General features: G+C 39.9%; 1 protein-coding gene across 9 annotated transcripts in view; it reads right to left on the reverse strand.

Annotated features, from left to right (window-relative positions):
* ppfia4 (PTPRF interacting protein alpha 4) overlaps window positions 1-13,916 on the reverse strand; it is a 173,250-nt gene that overhangs the window by 33,058 nt on the left and 126,276 nt on the right. For 8 of the 9 annotated variants that reach the window (XM_062979707.1, XM_062979706.1, XM_062979704.1 and 5 more), the window contains 4 exons: window positions 12,207-12,340; window positions 7,276-7,442; window positions 4,663-4,756; window positions 3,201-3,282 (listed from right to left, as the gene is read on the reverse strand). In XM_062979707.1, the coding sequence (XP_062835777.1) occupies window positions 3,201-3,282; window positions 4,663-4,756; window positions 7,276-7,442; window positions 12,207-12,340 (477 nt within the window). The remainder of the gene's footprint in view (window positions 1-3,200; window positions 3,283-4,662; window positions 4,757-7,275; window positions 7,443-12,206; window positions 12,341-13,916) is intronic. The other variant, XM_062979705.1, reaches the window with a different exon arrangement.

The raw sequence follows: 13,916 nt of genomic DNA on the forward strand, positions 1-13,916 counted from the left end.
CATGTTCTAGTGGTTTGAATGTTGGGCTATGACTACGGAGACCAAGCTTAAGTCACAGAAAGGAAAACCTTTCCTGAACAAATCTTTGCCAAGAAAAACCCATAATAGGTTTGCCTTAGGATCATAAAACATAAAAGCACTTTGACTTAGATTCTGTTAAAACAAAGTATCCGAAACATTAATAGTTTAATGACATTATCATTGGATCAGATAGCTATTAGCCTTAATAGAACTGCTCTACCATTGAGCTATTAATTTTTTTATCTATTTTGGGAAAAATAAGTCTGTAAGTCTTAATGGTACTTACTTCTAAGTAAGCATGGATAGGGGCTCTATTGCAAAATAATTAAATTATGTTCATATTACACCTGTTAGAACTGACTGAAGTAAATAAAATGAAGAAATAAATGTGTACTTGCAATCATATTTGGTGGCATAGATGGGAACTTGGGCAAATCGCTATGATTTAACCCTTTATATAAAGTGGAGAACATGTTGATTTAATTTAAGAGTATAATATTGAACTGTTGACATTTAGCTCAAATGAAGTTGGTCAAAAAATACAGTGCAACACCCATCTCTGCAGGAGACATATTCCTGAACTTACAATGGAGACAGAAAACTGTGCATGAATCCTGTTGAAATGAATGACTTCCACCAAACATTAACATAGAGTCTCGTTGCAGGATCTAGAGATATACTTTTTAGGAATTGGATAGGTTCTCTAGTGACCCTCTATGGCAGTGGCTCTCAACCTGTGGGTCCTCAGGCGATTTGGCCTACAACTCCCAGAAATCCCAGCCAGTATACCAGCTGTTAGGATTTCTGGGAGTTGAAGGCCAAAACATCTTGGGACCCACAGGGTGAGAATCACTGCTCTATGGTATCTTGCAGCAAAAGAATATCATAGAGGCATCTGGAGGACCTAGAAGATTCCAACAGAGGACATATTTTGTCATATGTGGGTAAGTGAAACTGTAGGCAATGGTCCTGTGAGTACGGGGGTCATACTGTATATTTTAAGAAAGTTCACAATACTGAAGGAACTGCAAAAAATTATTTATATATTGATTTATTGAGCATATATTGTCAGATTTTATTATTTTGGAGAAGTTAAAAGAATTTGTCAATAACAGGAAAGAATAGCACATCATTGGCAAAGTTCTTAATCTTTACCAGTAACAAATGGTAATGTATATGTCTAGGATTACAAACTGCAGCAGATTGAGCAAGGGCACACAAATAGGCAGTATTTAAACTGAATTAATTACACAAATTATTGTAATAGTCCAAATAATGATGCTTTATAATTTTTCTAGGCTTCATAAAAATGTTATATCTAAATATAGGACTATTATTTAAACTGATGATAATTTTGTTTTACTTTTATGTACATTTGATACATGTGTATCTATAAATAATCCAAACAGTCAGTAAGATCATCTAAAGCGGTGGTCCTCAAACTTTTAAAGTGGAGGGCCGATTCACAGTCCCTCAGACTGTTGGGGGGCCGGACTATGATGAAATAGTCCACAATTAGGATTGTTGTTGTTGTGTGCCTTTAAGTCATTTCAGACTTAGGTCAACCCTAAGTCTAAAGTTTAGGACAGAGGCCAGGTAAATGACCTTGGAGGGCCACATCCGGCCTATGGGCCTTAGTTTGGGGACCCCTGATCTTAGACGATCTCATAAGCAAAGAGACCTCCAAAGACCATCTAGATGGTCTCATAAGACCACTGGTAAGGAAAGGGACCCTCAAAGACCTTCTAGATAGTTTCATAAGACCATAGGTAAAGAAAGGGGCCCCCAAAGGCCATCTAGATGGTTTCATAAGACCACAGGTAAACAAAGAGACCTCCAAAGACCATCTAGATGGTCTCATAAGACCATAGGTAAGGAAAGGCCCTCAAAGGCCATTTAAATGATCTCATAAGGCAATCAAAAGACCATAGATAAGGAAAGGGACCCTCTAAGACCATCTAGATGGTTTCACAAGACCATAGGTAAGGAAATGGACCCCCAAAGGCCATCTAGACAATCTCATTAAACCATAGGTAAGGAAAGGGATCCTCAAAGGCCATCTAGATGGTCTCATAGGACCATAGGTAAGGCAAGTGACCTGCAGAAGACATCTAGATCAGGGGTCCTCAAACTTTTAAAGCAGAGGGCCGGTCCACAATCCTTCAGACTGTGGAGGGGATGAACTATCATTTGAAAAAAACAAACAAACAAATTCCTATGCACATTGCACATGTCCTATTTGTAGTGCAAACCAACAACAACAATGAAACAACAATATAATATTTAAAAATGAAAACAATTGTAACTAACATAAACCTATCAGGATTTCAATGGGAAGTATGGGCCTGCTTCTGGCCAGTTAATTAAAATTGTTGTTGTTGTGTGCCTTCAAGTCATTTCAGACTTTGGGCGAGCCTAAGTCTAAAATTATTTATTTATTCATTTACTATATTTATTTATTGCATTTATATCCCGCCCTTTTCACACCGAAGGGGACTCGGAGCAGCTGTATGTACATACAATATATTATATTATTAGCATAGCACAATATTAGCATTATATATTACTATATTGAATTATACCACTATACTGTAATATTATATGTAATAAATAACATATAATTAATATTATATGGTATTATTATTAGTATTATATTGTATAACATTATAATATTATCAATATGATATGTATATACAATATATTATATTATTAAACATGATATAAAAATATATTATAAAACTGAGGGCGGGGGCCAGGTAAATGACCTTGGAGGGCTGCATCCGGCCCTCGGGCCTTAGTTTGGGGACCCCTGATCTAAAGCATGCACAATATAGGAAATAAAAAGTTCTCTGGTTAGCAGTTGGCAGCCTAGTTCTGCCCAAGTGAAACAAGGCCTGCTAGAAGACCTGTGTGTTCAGGGCAGATTATATGGTAGAAAGTGATCCCTATGACCAAAATGGAAGCTCACAGCTCTCTAGAGTATGCTTACCAGTAATTTAAGAAGGTAGTAAAACCAGAGGTTGATCTCTGCTTTGCTTCCTTGTGGAGCAAATATCTTTCTTGGGCATAAAACAGCAGATGTAGTGAAACTGCCCCCACCTTCAATAAAATGTATGCAATCCCTAGTACTTGGCCCTATTAGATGCCAGTAATTTCAAGTAATTCTGAGACAGCCTCACCTCCAACCAGGAGACTACTGTTGGGCCATCCCATTGAGCAAAGGGAATGCCCCTTCTTCGAGCATCTTCCAAAAGCTCATGTCTAGAAGGATAAGTAATAACTGATAACATAACAATTTCTTTGCAAGCAATGTATTTCACCAGTTTACAGTAAACATTTCAGTACTCATCCAATGCCATTTGCCATGTTTTAAAAAGAAAAATAGCTACATTTAAAAGGTTGTTGTAGCAGGCTAGCCCATGTCTACAATACAAACAAAATATATTGTGCTATAGGCACCATTCTGGATGTAATGTTGTGCTCAGAAACTAATTTCTAATAAGAACCATACTGTAAATGTAGCAAGAGTGTGACATAACAATGGTGCCACTCATAATCTGAGATGCTCTTTAAAATACTATTTTCCAAAATAATTAACAACAGAGATATTGATAAGCCGTCCTTTAGACACTTGATTTGAGAAAGACCATACACATGTTGGTTTATAACACAGGAGTGAGCAGAAAGCTGCAGAAAGCAAGAAACCAAGGCAGGGGTTAAAGAGCCCTTTGTTTATGTCTCAGCTTTGGCAAAGTTGGCTGAGGAGCACAATGAAGGTGAAGGAGGCAGGGGATCACAGAATCATAGCGCCCTTGAGATCAGCTCCTACACAAAAAGAAGCCTCTGGGTGTCAGACATTGTACTGGGATGTCTAGTTCTTAGCCTAGTGCAAGTACACTACTGAAGAAGAAACATTCACTGTTTTGTATTACCTGACAGGTCCCTCAGAATCATTCTGGAAGAAGCATAACTTGGTTAGCTGTAGTGTTAAGTGATACCTAACCTACTGATAAGAAATTCTATTACTATAGAGAGATGGCATTACTAAAAAAGTAGAGAATATGAAGCTCAGAACATTCCTCTTTGAGGTCTTCCAAATATTATATTCAAATTAATCTTCAATTAGTATCTCTATTCAGCATTAATTATCCCTGGGGCTCATCAAAAACATAAAAATTCCTTGGTAAGAAGAGGAATTCTGATTTGAGATCCCAAAGACATTAAACAATCAGCAGCCGGAGTCATATCGGCTGCTAAAGCTTGCTGGTGTCCCATATGATATGAGGATTTTAACTAGAATACTTCCAAGAATCCTCTACCACAAACCTGCAAAAATTCTGTGGCCAGTACAGCAAAATAAAATAAATACATAAATACAAATACAGTCAGTCCTCCATATCCACAGATTCTGTATCCATGGATTCAATCATCTACAACTTGTGGATATTAAAAAACATTCCAAAAAGCAAACCTTGATTTTGCCATTTTATATCAGGAGCATTATCTTACTACTCCAATATATATAATGGGACGTGAACATCCACAGATGTTGGTATAAATGCATGGTCTCATGCATGGATGAATGGATATCAAGAGCTCACTTTACATATTTACAAGGAATGCTAGAAAATGCAAACTCACTTTTTCTTGAGCCGGCGATCTTTCTCTGCTTGAGCTCCTAACTTGCCAAGACCAAGAGTGTCCTGTATATTGATCTCTGAATCTGTTAGCATAACTGGGAAACATAACAAATAATTAGAGTAGGGCTCCCCAGTGACCCACAAAAGCTCTGCCCATATTTTTATTTATTTATTTCCCATACATATTTTGAAAAATCTTACATCTAAAAATAATCTGAATTATCTAATGCAGTCAATTATCAATATTCTAAACCAGTGTGGTCCAATTCATTTTTGTTGGCCCTTGCCTTTCTTACTGTAATTCAATATTTATATTTAATTATGTAATTCAATATTAATTATGTAATTCATTTTCTTTTTGGAATGTCTCTGGCCCTCACATTCCTATACCAAAGTTTGATTGGCCCTTGGGTAACTAAAGGTTGGACCACACTTTGGGTGGGGGGACTCCCCCACCCAAAGGGACAGTTACCCATGGAATAGCCGACACCACAACGGGACTACTCTCTGACATCCAAAGTCTCAAACGACTTTCCCGAAACTCTCTCTAGCCCCCTCCCCCCTCCTAAAACCCACCCCCTCTGCTTTTGTTTCTCTTCCTTTCCCCTTTTTCCTCCCCCCCTCTTCTATATCCTCGCTCCCAGCCCCACCCCCTCATCCCTACCCCCCTATTTCCCTCTCCCATTTTTGAACCCCACTATTTTAAACCTGTATGCAAAAATACTTAATAAAAATTATTTTAAAAAAAGATAGGACCACACTGTTCTAAACTATTTGCAACCTTTTCATGGACTTTATCAGCCATCCTTCCACATGATGGCATTTGGGTTTTCCCCCCGAATATCTCTTCATATAGTTCCTTTCTCCTTGACTCTGTTTCTCTCCTCCCCAGAAACACTTTTGTCCTGCTTCTGGGTCTTCCAGTGGTTCCTTTTGGCCACATTCTATTACTATGGTCAAGAATCCTGACATATTACCCTACTACATTCTCCAGCATCACTATTGCCTACTTAGGCACTCACCATTCACAGCCTTATATAACTCATCTCATTCATTCTCAAATGACCATCACATAAAAAGAATATGCAGGAAGGACTGCATTAATTAATTAAACAAATAAACACCCTCTCTTAGATCCTGCAACAACTGCCCTCTTCATACTTTTTAAAGTTTGCATGCTCTTGACTTGCTCAATGACACAGCATCCGCTTTGAGTATATTTTAGGTCCATAAGAAGGTAGATTGTAACAGTAAATCCGTTAGACATCTGCCGGATATTCATACAACTCCTTCTAGAGTCAGGGTAAGAAAAAAGTAACCTACTTCTTCTATTTCTGGCACTTCAATATAGGACTAAGAATCTGAATCAGTATGTTCATCAGATTCATCCTTTCATTAGTTCATGTGTTTCTACCTCTGTGTCTTCAGCTATGTTGTTCTCAATCTGTTTCGACTGACCACCAGCCATTTTATTATGCACTAGCTGTGCCCGGCCACGCGTTGCTGTGGCAAAGTGGTGGTGGTATTGGTTAAAAATTGTTGTGTAATTTTTATTTGACGTTATTTGTAATTTTTTAAATTAATTTTATTGTAAGTTATCTTTTTATTTTTTATATTTTATTATTTTCTTGTATTATTTTTAGTTATTTTCTGTTATTATAGTATTTTATTGTATTAATTTTTTAGTGTTTTAAATTTTTTTTGTGTTTTTTATTATTTTTTATTGGGTTGCTAGGAAACCAAGTTGGAGGAGCTTAGCCTTCTAACTGGCAGCAATTGGATAAAAGCAATTATTCCTCTCTCTCTAATTAGGACTTTATTTTTCTTTTCTTTTTGTTGTATCAACCTAGAGCCGTGGATGATGGGTTGTGTTGTCAAATTTAGAGGTTGGGGGGCCTGTAGTTTTGTTGTTTTGTGGGTCGCCGTGATGCCATCACTCTTTTATATATATATATATAGATTGCTCTTCCCATCTTCTCATCTCAAATTCTTAAAGGAAATTCATGTAGGCTAAAAAAAATACCCGAATAATTTGCACATTATTTAAATGGTCTAGATTCTTTTGGATTGCACTGTTTGGTTTTAGTGCTTTTTATGGATCTCTGTTACGATTCTGCAGTAACCTGCTTTCCATCTTCATTCACCAAGCACACTAATTACACAACCTCTATTTCTTTCCTTCCCCTTTTGTTCTGTGTCATTTATAAACGTCCCCCTGCATGGCATAACAAATTTATATTAACATATTCAACAACAGTATCAACAGCTTTTTAAAAATGAGGGAAACAGATGTAACTAAAATCTCAGCTACTGATCTTATTACCGATGGCTTCTACATTTTTCCAACCTAAAAAAACTTGTGGAAGGATAACTTTCTTCTAGAGCAGAGGACAACCAGAGACCTTCCAGAAATTGTTAGACTACAGTTCCCATGGGCCCTAACCAGTTGTCAGATTTGCTAGAAGCTGCAGTCTAGTAACATCTGGAAGGTCAGAATTTGATCTTCACAGGAAGAATAGAGAATATCTTTCAGCCTAATATCCAAACTGGTTGTTGGCCCCATGGCTTGAGACTCCACAGCACTGCTTCAGAGGAAGCCGAAAGCATCAGAAACCTTGCCCAGTCGCACCGTCTCTGCTCAGCTGGATCAAGCGACCTTTCTCTTTTTTTCCAAACAAGCGTCCAATAGAAGATTTTATGCCTTTCCTCCTGGAGCCTTTATGCAGAGAGTCCTGGCTGCTATTACTGCTGCTGGGGTTACTTGCTTGGTCCTCCAAAGAACTAATGAAAAAGCAAGAAAAAGCAAGAGATTCACAATATCATCTAAAAATAATTTAAGGTGCCATTCCCCTCCTCCAGTATATCCCTTTTACCAAAATGTTCCAATTAATTTTCATAGTGGAATATCCAATGGTATCCTGTTTGGCAGGAAAGACAAGAGGCATTGCCAACTTTGTGATAAACCAGTGGTGAAAAGAAAGTGAGGGGAAACAGAGTTCTGTTTCAGTGTAAAGAGATTAATCATTCTTGCACATAAGGAATTATTAGGCTTCCTGTTGAAGCTGTCCGAGCCAGAGGCTGAACTCAAGTGGCAGTGGGTTCACACAGAAGTGAGGAGGCAAGAAGTCAGCTCTGCTCCTTGCTTTAGGTAAGTCCTGTCTAAGATTGCATTAAAAACCACCCCTACACTAAACACATTGTTATTGTTACAGTACAATCAATTAAAAAAACATCATTAAAAACACATACACAGGGAGGTGGATAGCGGTCTGCCCAAAAATGCACACTATAAGGATCCTGCTTGGTAACTTCACTCATCAAGAGATGGAACAAAAGCAAAAACTTGCCATCATATGCACAAGTTGTGGCATATTTAGCTTCTTTGCACAACAACTACTCAACTACATCTGCACCAAGTGTAAACAGATGACTCTGATGGAGCAGAGGATCCAACAACTTGAGGACCGTATTAAGACCCTTAAGGACATTCAGGAACTCGCGCTCTTCTTGGACACTGCACAACACACTGTTCTAGATACGCAACCCACATCACACCAATGCTACCATGATCAGGAACTTTATGGGGAGATCAACTCAAATGTAGACAACCCTCAGGCTTGGAAGGAGGTCACCCGTAGAATGAGACAAAGGACCAGGCAGGCTCCGCAGAATTCTTCTGCTCAGCTTGACTTACACAACAGATTCCAAATTCTTACACCACTAACATCTGATCAGGAAACACATCTTGTGGAGGACTACAGTTACTTAGATACCACTCAGTGGGCCACTTTTGATCAATGCGTGGGGGATAGTCCTGACGGGGACGATGCATTACCACATTCACACTTACACAATCATGCAGATGTTCCATCCCCAATCGTAGACCAGGAGCAACAGGAACACCCTTAGGAGAAGGATGTCTTTGATGCATCTCAATGGATTGTTTTTGACGAATGCACTGGGGATGTCGAGGAGGAGGACATCACTTTACACCTACACAATCCACTTCAACAGGAACACTTTTCAGCGGACCTACACACTATCTTGCCCAAAAGAGACCCTGTCAATCCTCAAAGGAAACAGGTCTTGGTAGTAGGTGACTCTCTCCTTAGAGGAACGGAAGCCATCATTTCCAGACAGGATGGGATGGCTCAAAAAACATGCTGCTTCCCGGGGGCAAAAATACACCATGTCACTCAGAGGCTCACCAGGCTCCTAAAGCCCCATCACCCCCCCCCCCCCCACCACCACCACCATGTTGATTCATGTAGGAATCAATGATACGGCTAGGCATACCTTTCAAAAGATCACAAATGATTTTCGAGCTCTTAGAACAAAGCTAGAACAAAATAATGTACATGTGGTCTTTTCATCCCTTCTCCCCGTTGTACAATGTGACCCTGTGAGGGCCAGAAAAATAGTACAGGTCAATAACTGGCTCAAAAAATGGTGTCAGGAGGAACGCTTTGGCTCCCTCGACCATGGCCTGCTTTTTGAGAAGACATGCACAAGAAGTGGAAAAAGGGAGTGATTACCAAAGAAGAATTCAAACAAATAGCCAACTCCTGTAGGGAAAAGGTTCGCAAGGCTAAAGCACAAAATGAGCTCAGGCTTGTCAGAGACATTAAAAACAATAAAAAGGGCTTCTTTGCTTACGTCGGTAGGAAAAGGAAGAACAAGGAGGCAATAGGGCCTCTGCGAGGAGAAGATGGGGAAATTCTGACGGGATAGGGAAAAGGCTGAACTTTTTAATGCCTTCTTTGCCTCAGTCTTCTCACAAAAAGAAAGCCAGCCTCAACCTCAGCAACATGGAGTGGATGAAGGATTGGGGGAAATCCAACCCAAAATAGAGAAACAAGTCATCCAGGAATACCTGGCCACTCTAAATGAATTTAAGTCTCCAGGGCCGGATCAACTACACCTAAGAATATTGAAGGAACTAGCGGAAGTTATTTCGGAACCACTAGCAATCATTTTTGAGAGTTCTTGGAGAACAGAAGTCCCAGCAGATTGAAAGAGGGCAAATGTGGTCCCTATCTTCAAGAAGGGAAAAAAGGATGATCCAAACAATTACCATCTGGTTAGCCTCACCTCAATACCAGGCAAGATTCTGGAAAACATAATTAAGGAAGTGGTCTGCAAACACTTAGAAACAAATGCGGTCATTACTAATAGTCAACACGGATTTACCAAAAACAAATCATGCCAGACTAATCTGATCTCTTTTTTTGATAAAGTTACAAGCTGGGTAGATGTGGGGAATGCCATGGATGTAGCCTATCTGGATTTCAGTAAGGCCTTCGACAAGGTCCCCCATGTCCTTCTGGCAAACAAGTTAGTCAAATGTGGGATAGGCAAAACTACGGTTAGGTGGATCTGTAATTGGTTAAGTGAACGAACCCAAAGGATGCTCACAAATGCGTGGTCTTCATCTTGGAAAGAAGTCACGAGTGGAGTGCCGCAGGGTTCCGTCCAGGGCCCGGTTCTGTTCAACATCTTTATCAACGACTTAGATGAAGTGTTAGAAGGCACGTTCATCAAGTTTGCAGACGACACCAAACTGGGAGGGATAGCTAACACTCCAGAAGACAGGAGTAGAATTCAAAACGATCTTGACAGAGAGATGGGCCGAAACTAACAAAATGAAGTTCAACAGGGACAAATGCAAGATACTTCACTTCGGCAGAAAAAATGAAATGCAAAGATACAGAATGGGGGACGCCTGGCTCGACAGCAGTACGTGAAAAAGACCTTGGAGTCCTCGTGGACAACAAGTTAAACATGAGCCTACAGTGTGATGCGGCGGCGAAAAAAGCCAATGGAATTTTGGCTTGTATAAATAGAAGTACAGCATCTAGGTCCATGGAAGTCATGCTGCCCCTCTATTCTGCCTTGGTCAGGCCACAACTGGAATACTGTGTACAATTCTGGGCACCACAGTTGAAGGAAGATGTTGACAAGCTGGAAAGCGTCCAGAGAAGGGCGACTAAAATGATCAAGGGTCTGGAGAACAAGTCCTATGAGGAGCAGCTTAAAGAGCTGGGTATGTTTAGCCTGCAGAAAAGAAGGCTGAGAGGAGACATGATAGCCATGTACAAATATGTGAGGGGATGTCATAGGGAGGAGGGAGCAAGCTTGTTTTCTGCTGCCCTGCAGACTAGGACACGGAACAATGGCTTCAAACTACAGGAAAGGAGATTCCACCTGAACATCAGGAAGAACTTCCTCACTGTGAGAGCTGTTCGGCAATTGAACTCTCTCCCCCGAACTGTGGTGGAGGCTCCTTCTTTTGAGGCTTTTAAGCAGAGGCTGGATGGCCATCTGTCAGGGATGCTTTGAATGGGATTTTCCTGCTTCTTGCAGGAGGTTGGACTGGATGGTCTGTGAGGTCTCTTCCAACTCTACGATTCTATGATTCTATTCTATGATTCAAAATGGAATTTCCACCTATAAGGAGTTTATTTGTCTTCCCATGTCATTACGAGAGAAGAAAATACTGTTAGACAACAGGGGGAAGAAAAAAATGTATAATAAACAACAAAGGTTTATACTGCATGTTAGGAGTGAGTATGGGCTAAATGCAAACTGAGTGTCTCATACAAATGTAACATACATATACTTAAATCCACAATTCCCTTCTCTCAGCTGGCATCAGCAACTTAGCTAAGGAGGAAGACAGCTTCATAACAACAGGATGCAATATGTAGTAATGCTTAGATTTCACTATAACAGTGCAACATGGTGAGAAATTAAATTCTTTTCCTCTGATTGTCAGCTTACCCACTAAGGAGCAGAAGGCATGCATACAATCTTTACTCCTATGGTTGCATGCTGCCTACTAAGGTTTAAGGATTTTGATCTTCATCTGAATTTTGTATGCACAGGAAAGTTTAAACCTCCTCATCTGACATATTATAATAGGCTGAAGATTGTGTCAAATTAAAAGGCCGATCTATCAGAATAGCACACACAATATTGAGGAGTTCCCTTATCCCTGCATAGGGAACGTCACTGCTTTTCAGAAATCAGCAGCTATTAGATCAATTTTTATCTTCATCTCAAATATAACTTCATGTCTGGCAAAAAACATACAAGTGCTATACTTCAGCATTTGCCAACCCACTCAATTATAGCCCATTTTATGGTCACATTTCTATATGCACTCCTATCATCTGATAGGAATTTCACTTACCCGTTACTCTACATATGAAGTATCATATTCTCTTCTAAGAAGTTCTGAAGAGCCATTGGCATTCACAACCTGTTCAGGTTTCTAACATTTGTTATAATGCAGATTTAGCACCAATTCATATTGCACTTCTCAGAATGGGAGCCAAAATTAGGATTGTTCACATTCTCCAATATGCTTCTGTAGATAATGATGTGTCCATGGTTTTGTGCAATATGCTCCCAACTCAATTGGGAAAGTTTTAGGAACACTAATCTACAACAATTGACCCATCTATTAGCTTAGTGAAATGGAGTATATCTGGCCACTTACAGAAAGGAGAGCTCATTATTCTCTCTTTTGCAAGACCCCTATACCTCTTGCCTTCTTCCTGACTCAAAGCAGGATGTCCAAACTTCTCCAGACGTAGAGTCCTGGGTGAAGAAGGAGGAGAAGTCTCACATTTTATGGTTGTTTTATCTTCTCGACTTTCATCTCGACCAGCTGGTGACTGAACAGACAATGTAAAATCAGAGTGCAGATACTTGAACACCTCCCTCCCATCTCTAACACACACTCACCATTGGCATAGCTCACCTGCCAATTCAATTAAAGGAGAAGGTGGAACAGGGTCACATGCATTCAGAGTGTCATGGAGGCTGCTGCTCACTGCATGCCCTAATCCAAAGGCCTGGATGACTGAGTGACAATTACCAGTGTCATTTGGAGTGATGTAGCCCTAATGGGAGGGAATGGAGCCCAATAACAGCAGGAAGGAAGAGACATGCTGCGATCCATCAGCAACACATAACAATTAAGAGAACAGCCTCTACCAAATCAAGGCTAGTGCTCCAGCTTGAATACATAGCCATCTTTGAGTCTGACTGCTCAAACAGTACAGATCTCTGAAAGCATGTAGGTGCTGGCATAATTTAGATGGAAACCTTATGTAATTTCATCTGGCATTGTCACTTCCAAAGAAGCTTCCCACTGTTATAAGGGCCATCTTTGTAGAAACCATCTATAAAAAGTTCTCCATTATCTTGGTTTGGGAAAAAGCAAATTCCTGACAATCAGTGCAATCCACGCATTGACCAGATGGTGACTATGTGCTTTGCTTAAGCCTTCTTTCGCAAAAGCAGTTGAAGGAGTGATTTAAAACACAATGCATGCAAAAGTCAATGCAAACCGAAGCTTAAGATTTTTTCTTTCATAATTACTAAATTTGGTCTTACTTCTACTGTCTTAGAAAATTGTTACAATTCTGGTTAGTGGCAACTTCATTTTTGTAAGGCTAAGCAAACACTGGGAAATTAATGAGAAACAGTTTTGGTTGCCCCTTTAACACTTTCTCCTTAAATAAATAGAACTTGACACTGCAAGCAGCACCCACACACAAGGAGCAAACATGCTTCCATAAAGGCCATAGGACATGGACACTATAGAGGGAACAGCACTGCTGAAACAGGAGTTGTGTCCAAACTCATTTACACTTAGCAGATCACAGGCAGGCACTAAGGCTGAATGAAAAGACAGATAAAAGGGAAGAAGCAGGTGGAACCATGCAGGAAATGACAGGGGTATACTGCACACTACCATAGCCAGCCAGACTGCAATTACGCTACGAACTCTGGAGAGTGGAGTTTGAAAGCAAAATTGGCCATGGTTTTTTTTCCCAGTTTTTTTAAATTCTCTCTCCCTCAATTTCTTTGAATATATTCAAAGTGGAGGCGTTAATGCTTCTTCGGGGCAGAAATAAACATTTGAAGAGATGTTTTTGTGGGAGGGGGGGGGAGAAGCAGTGCTTAAATGAGGTTTTAAAGGTTTCCCTCCCATTTTCATTTTTAACAGGGAATGTTTTAAAATCATAGTGGATAACGGACACCTCTGCACATCATTCATCCCAGCCATATTTCTCAGGGAGTGGACCACAGTAATACCCACACAGTGCCACCCTCGTTCTTACCGTCTAGCCCCCAGTAAATACAGTCAGGATGGATGGCGCACAGAGATTGAGGCTACCTATTTTAGAACTATAGGAAGAAAAGAAATCCTAACCTTCTCATAAAACACTAATAAAAATCAGC

This window comes from Anolis carolinensis, chromosome 4 (genome assembly GCF_035594765.1).
Source record: "Anolis carolinensis isolate JA03-04 chromosome 4, rAnoCar3.1.pri, whole genome shotgun sequence".
Taxonomy (NCBI): Eukaryota; Metazoa; Chordata; class Lepidosauria; order Squamata; family Dactyloidae; genus Anolis; species Anolis carolinensis.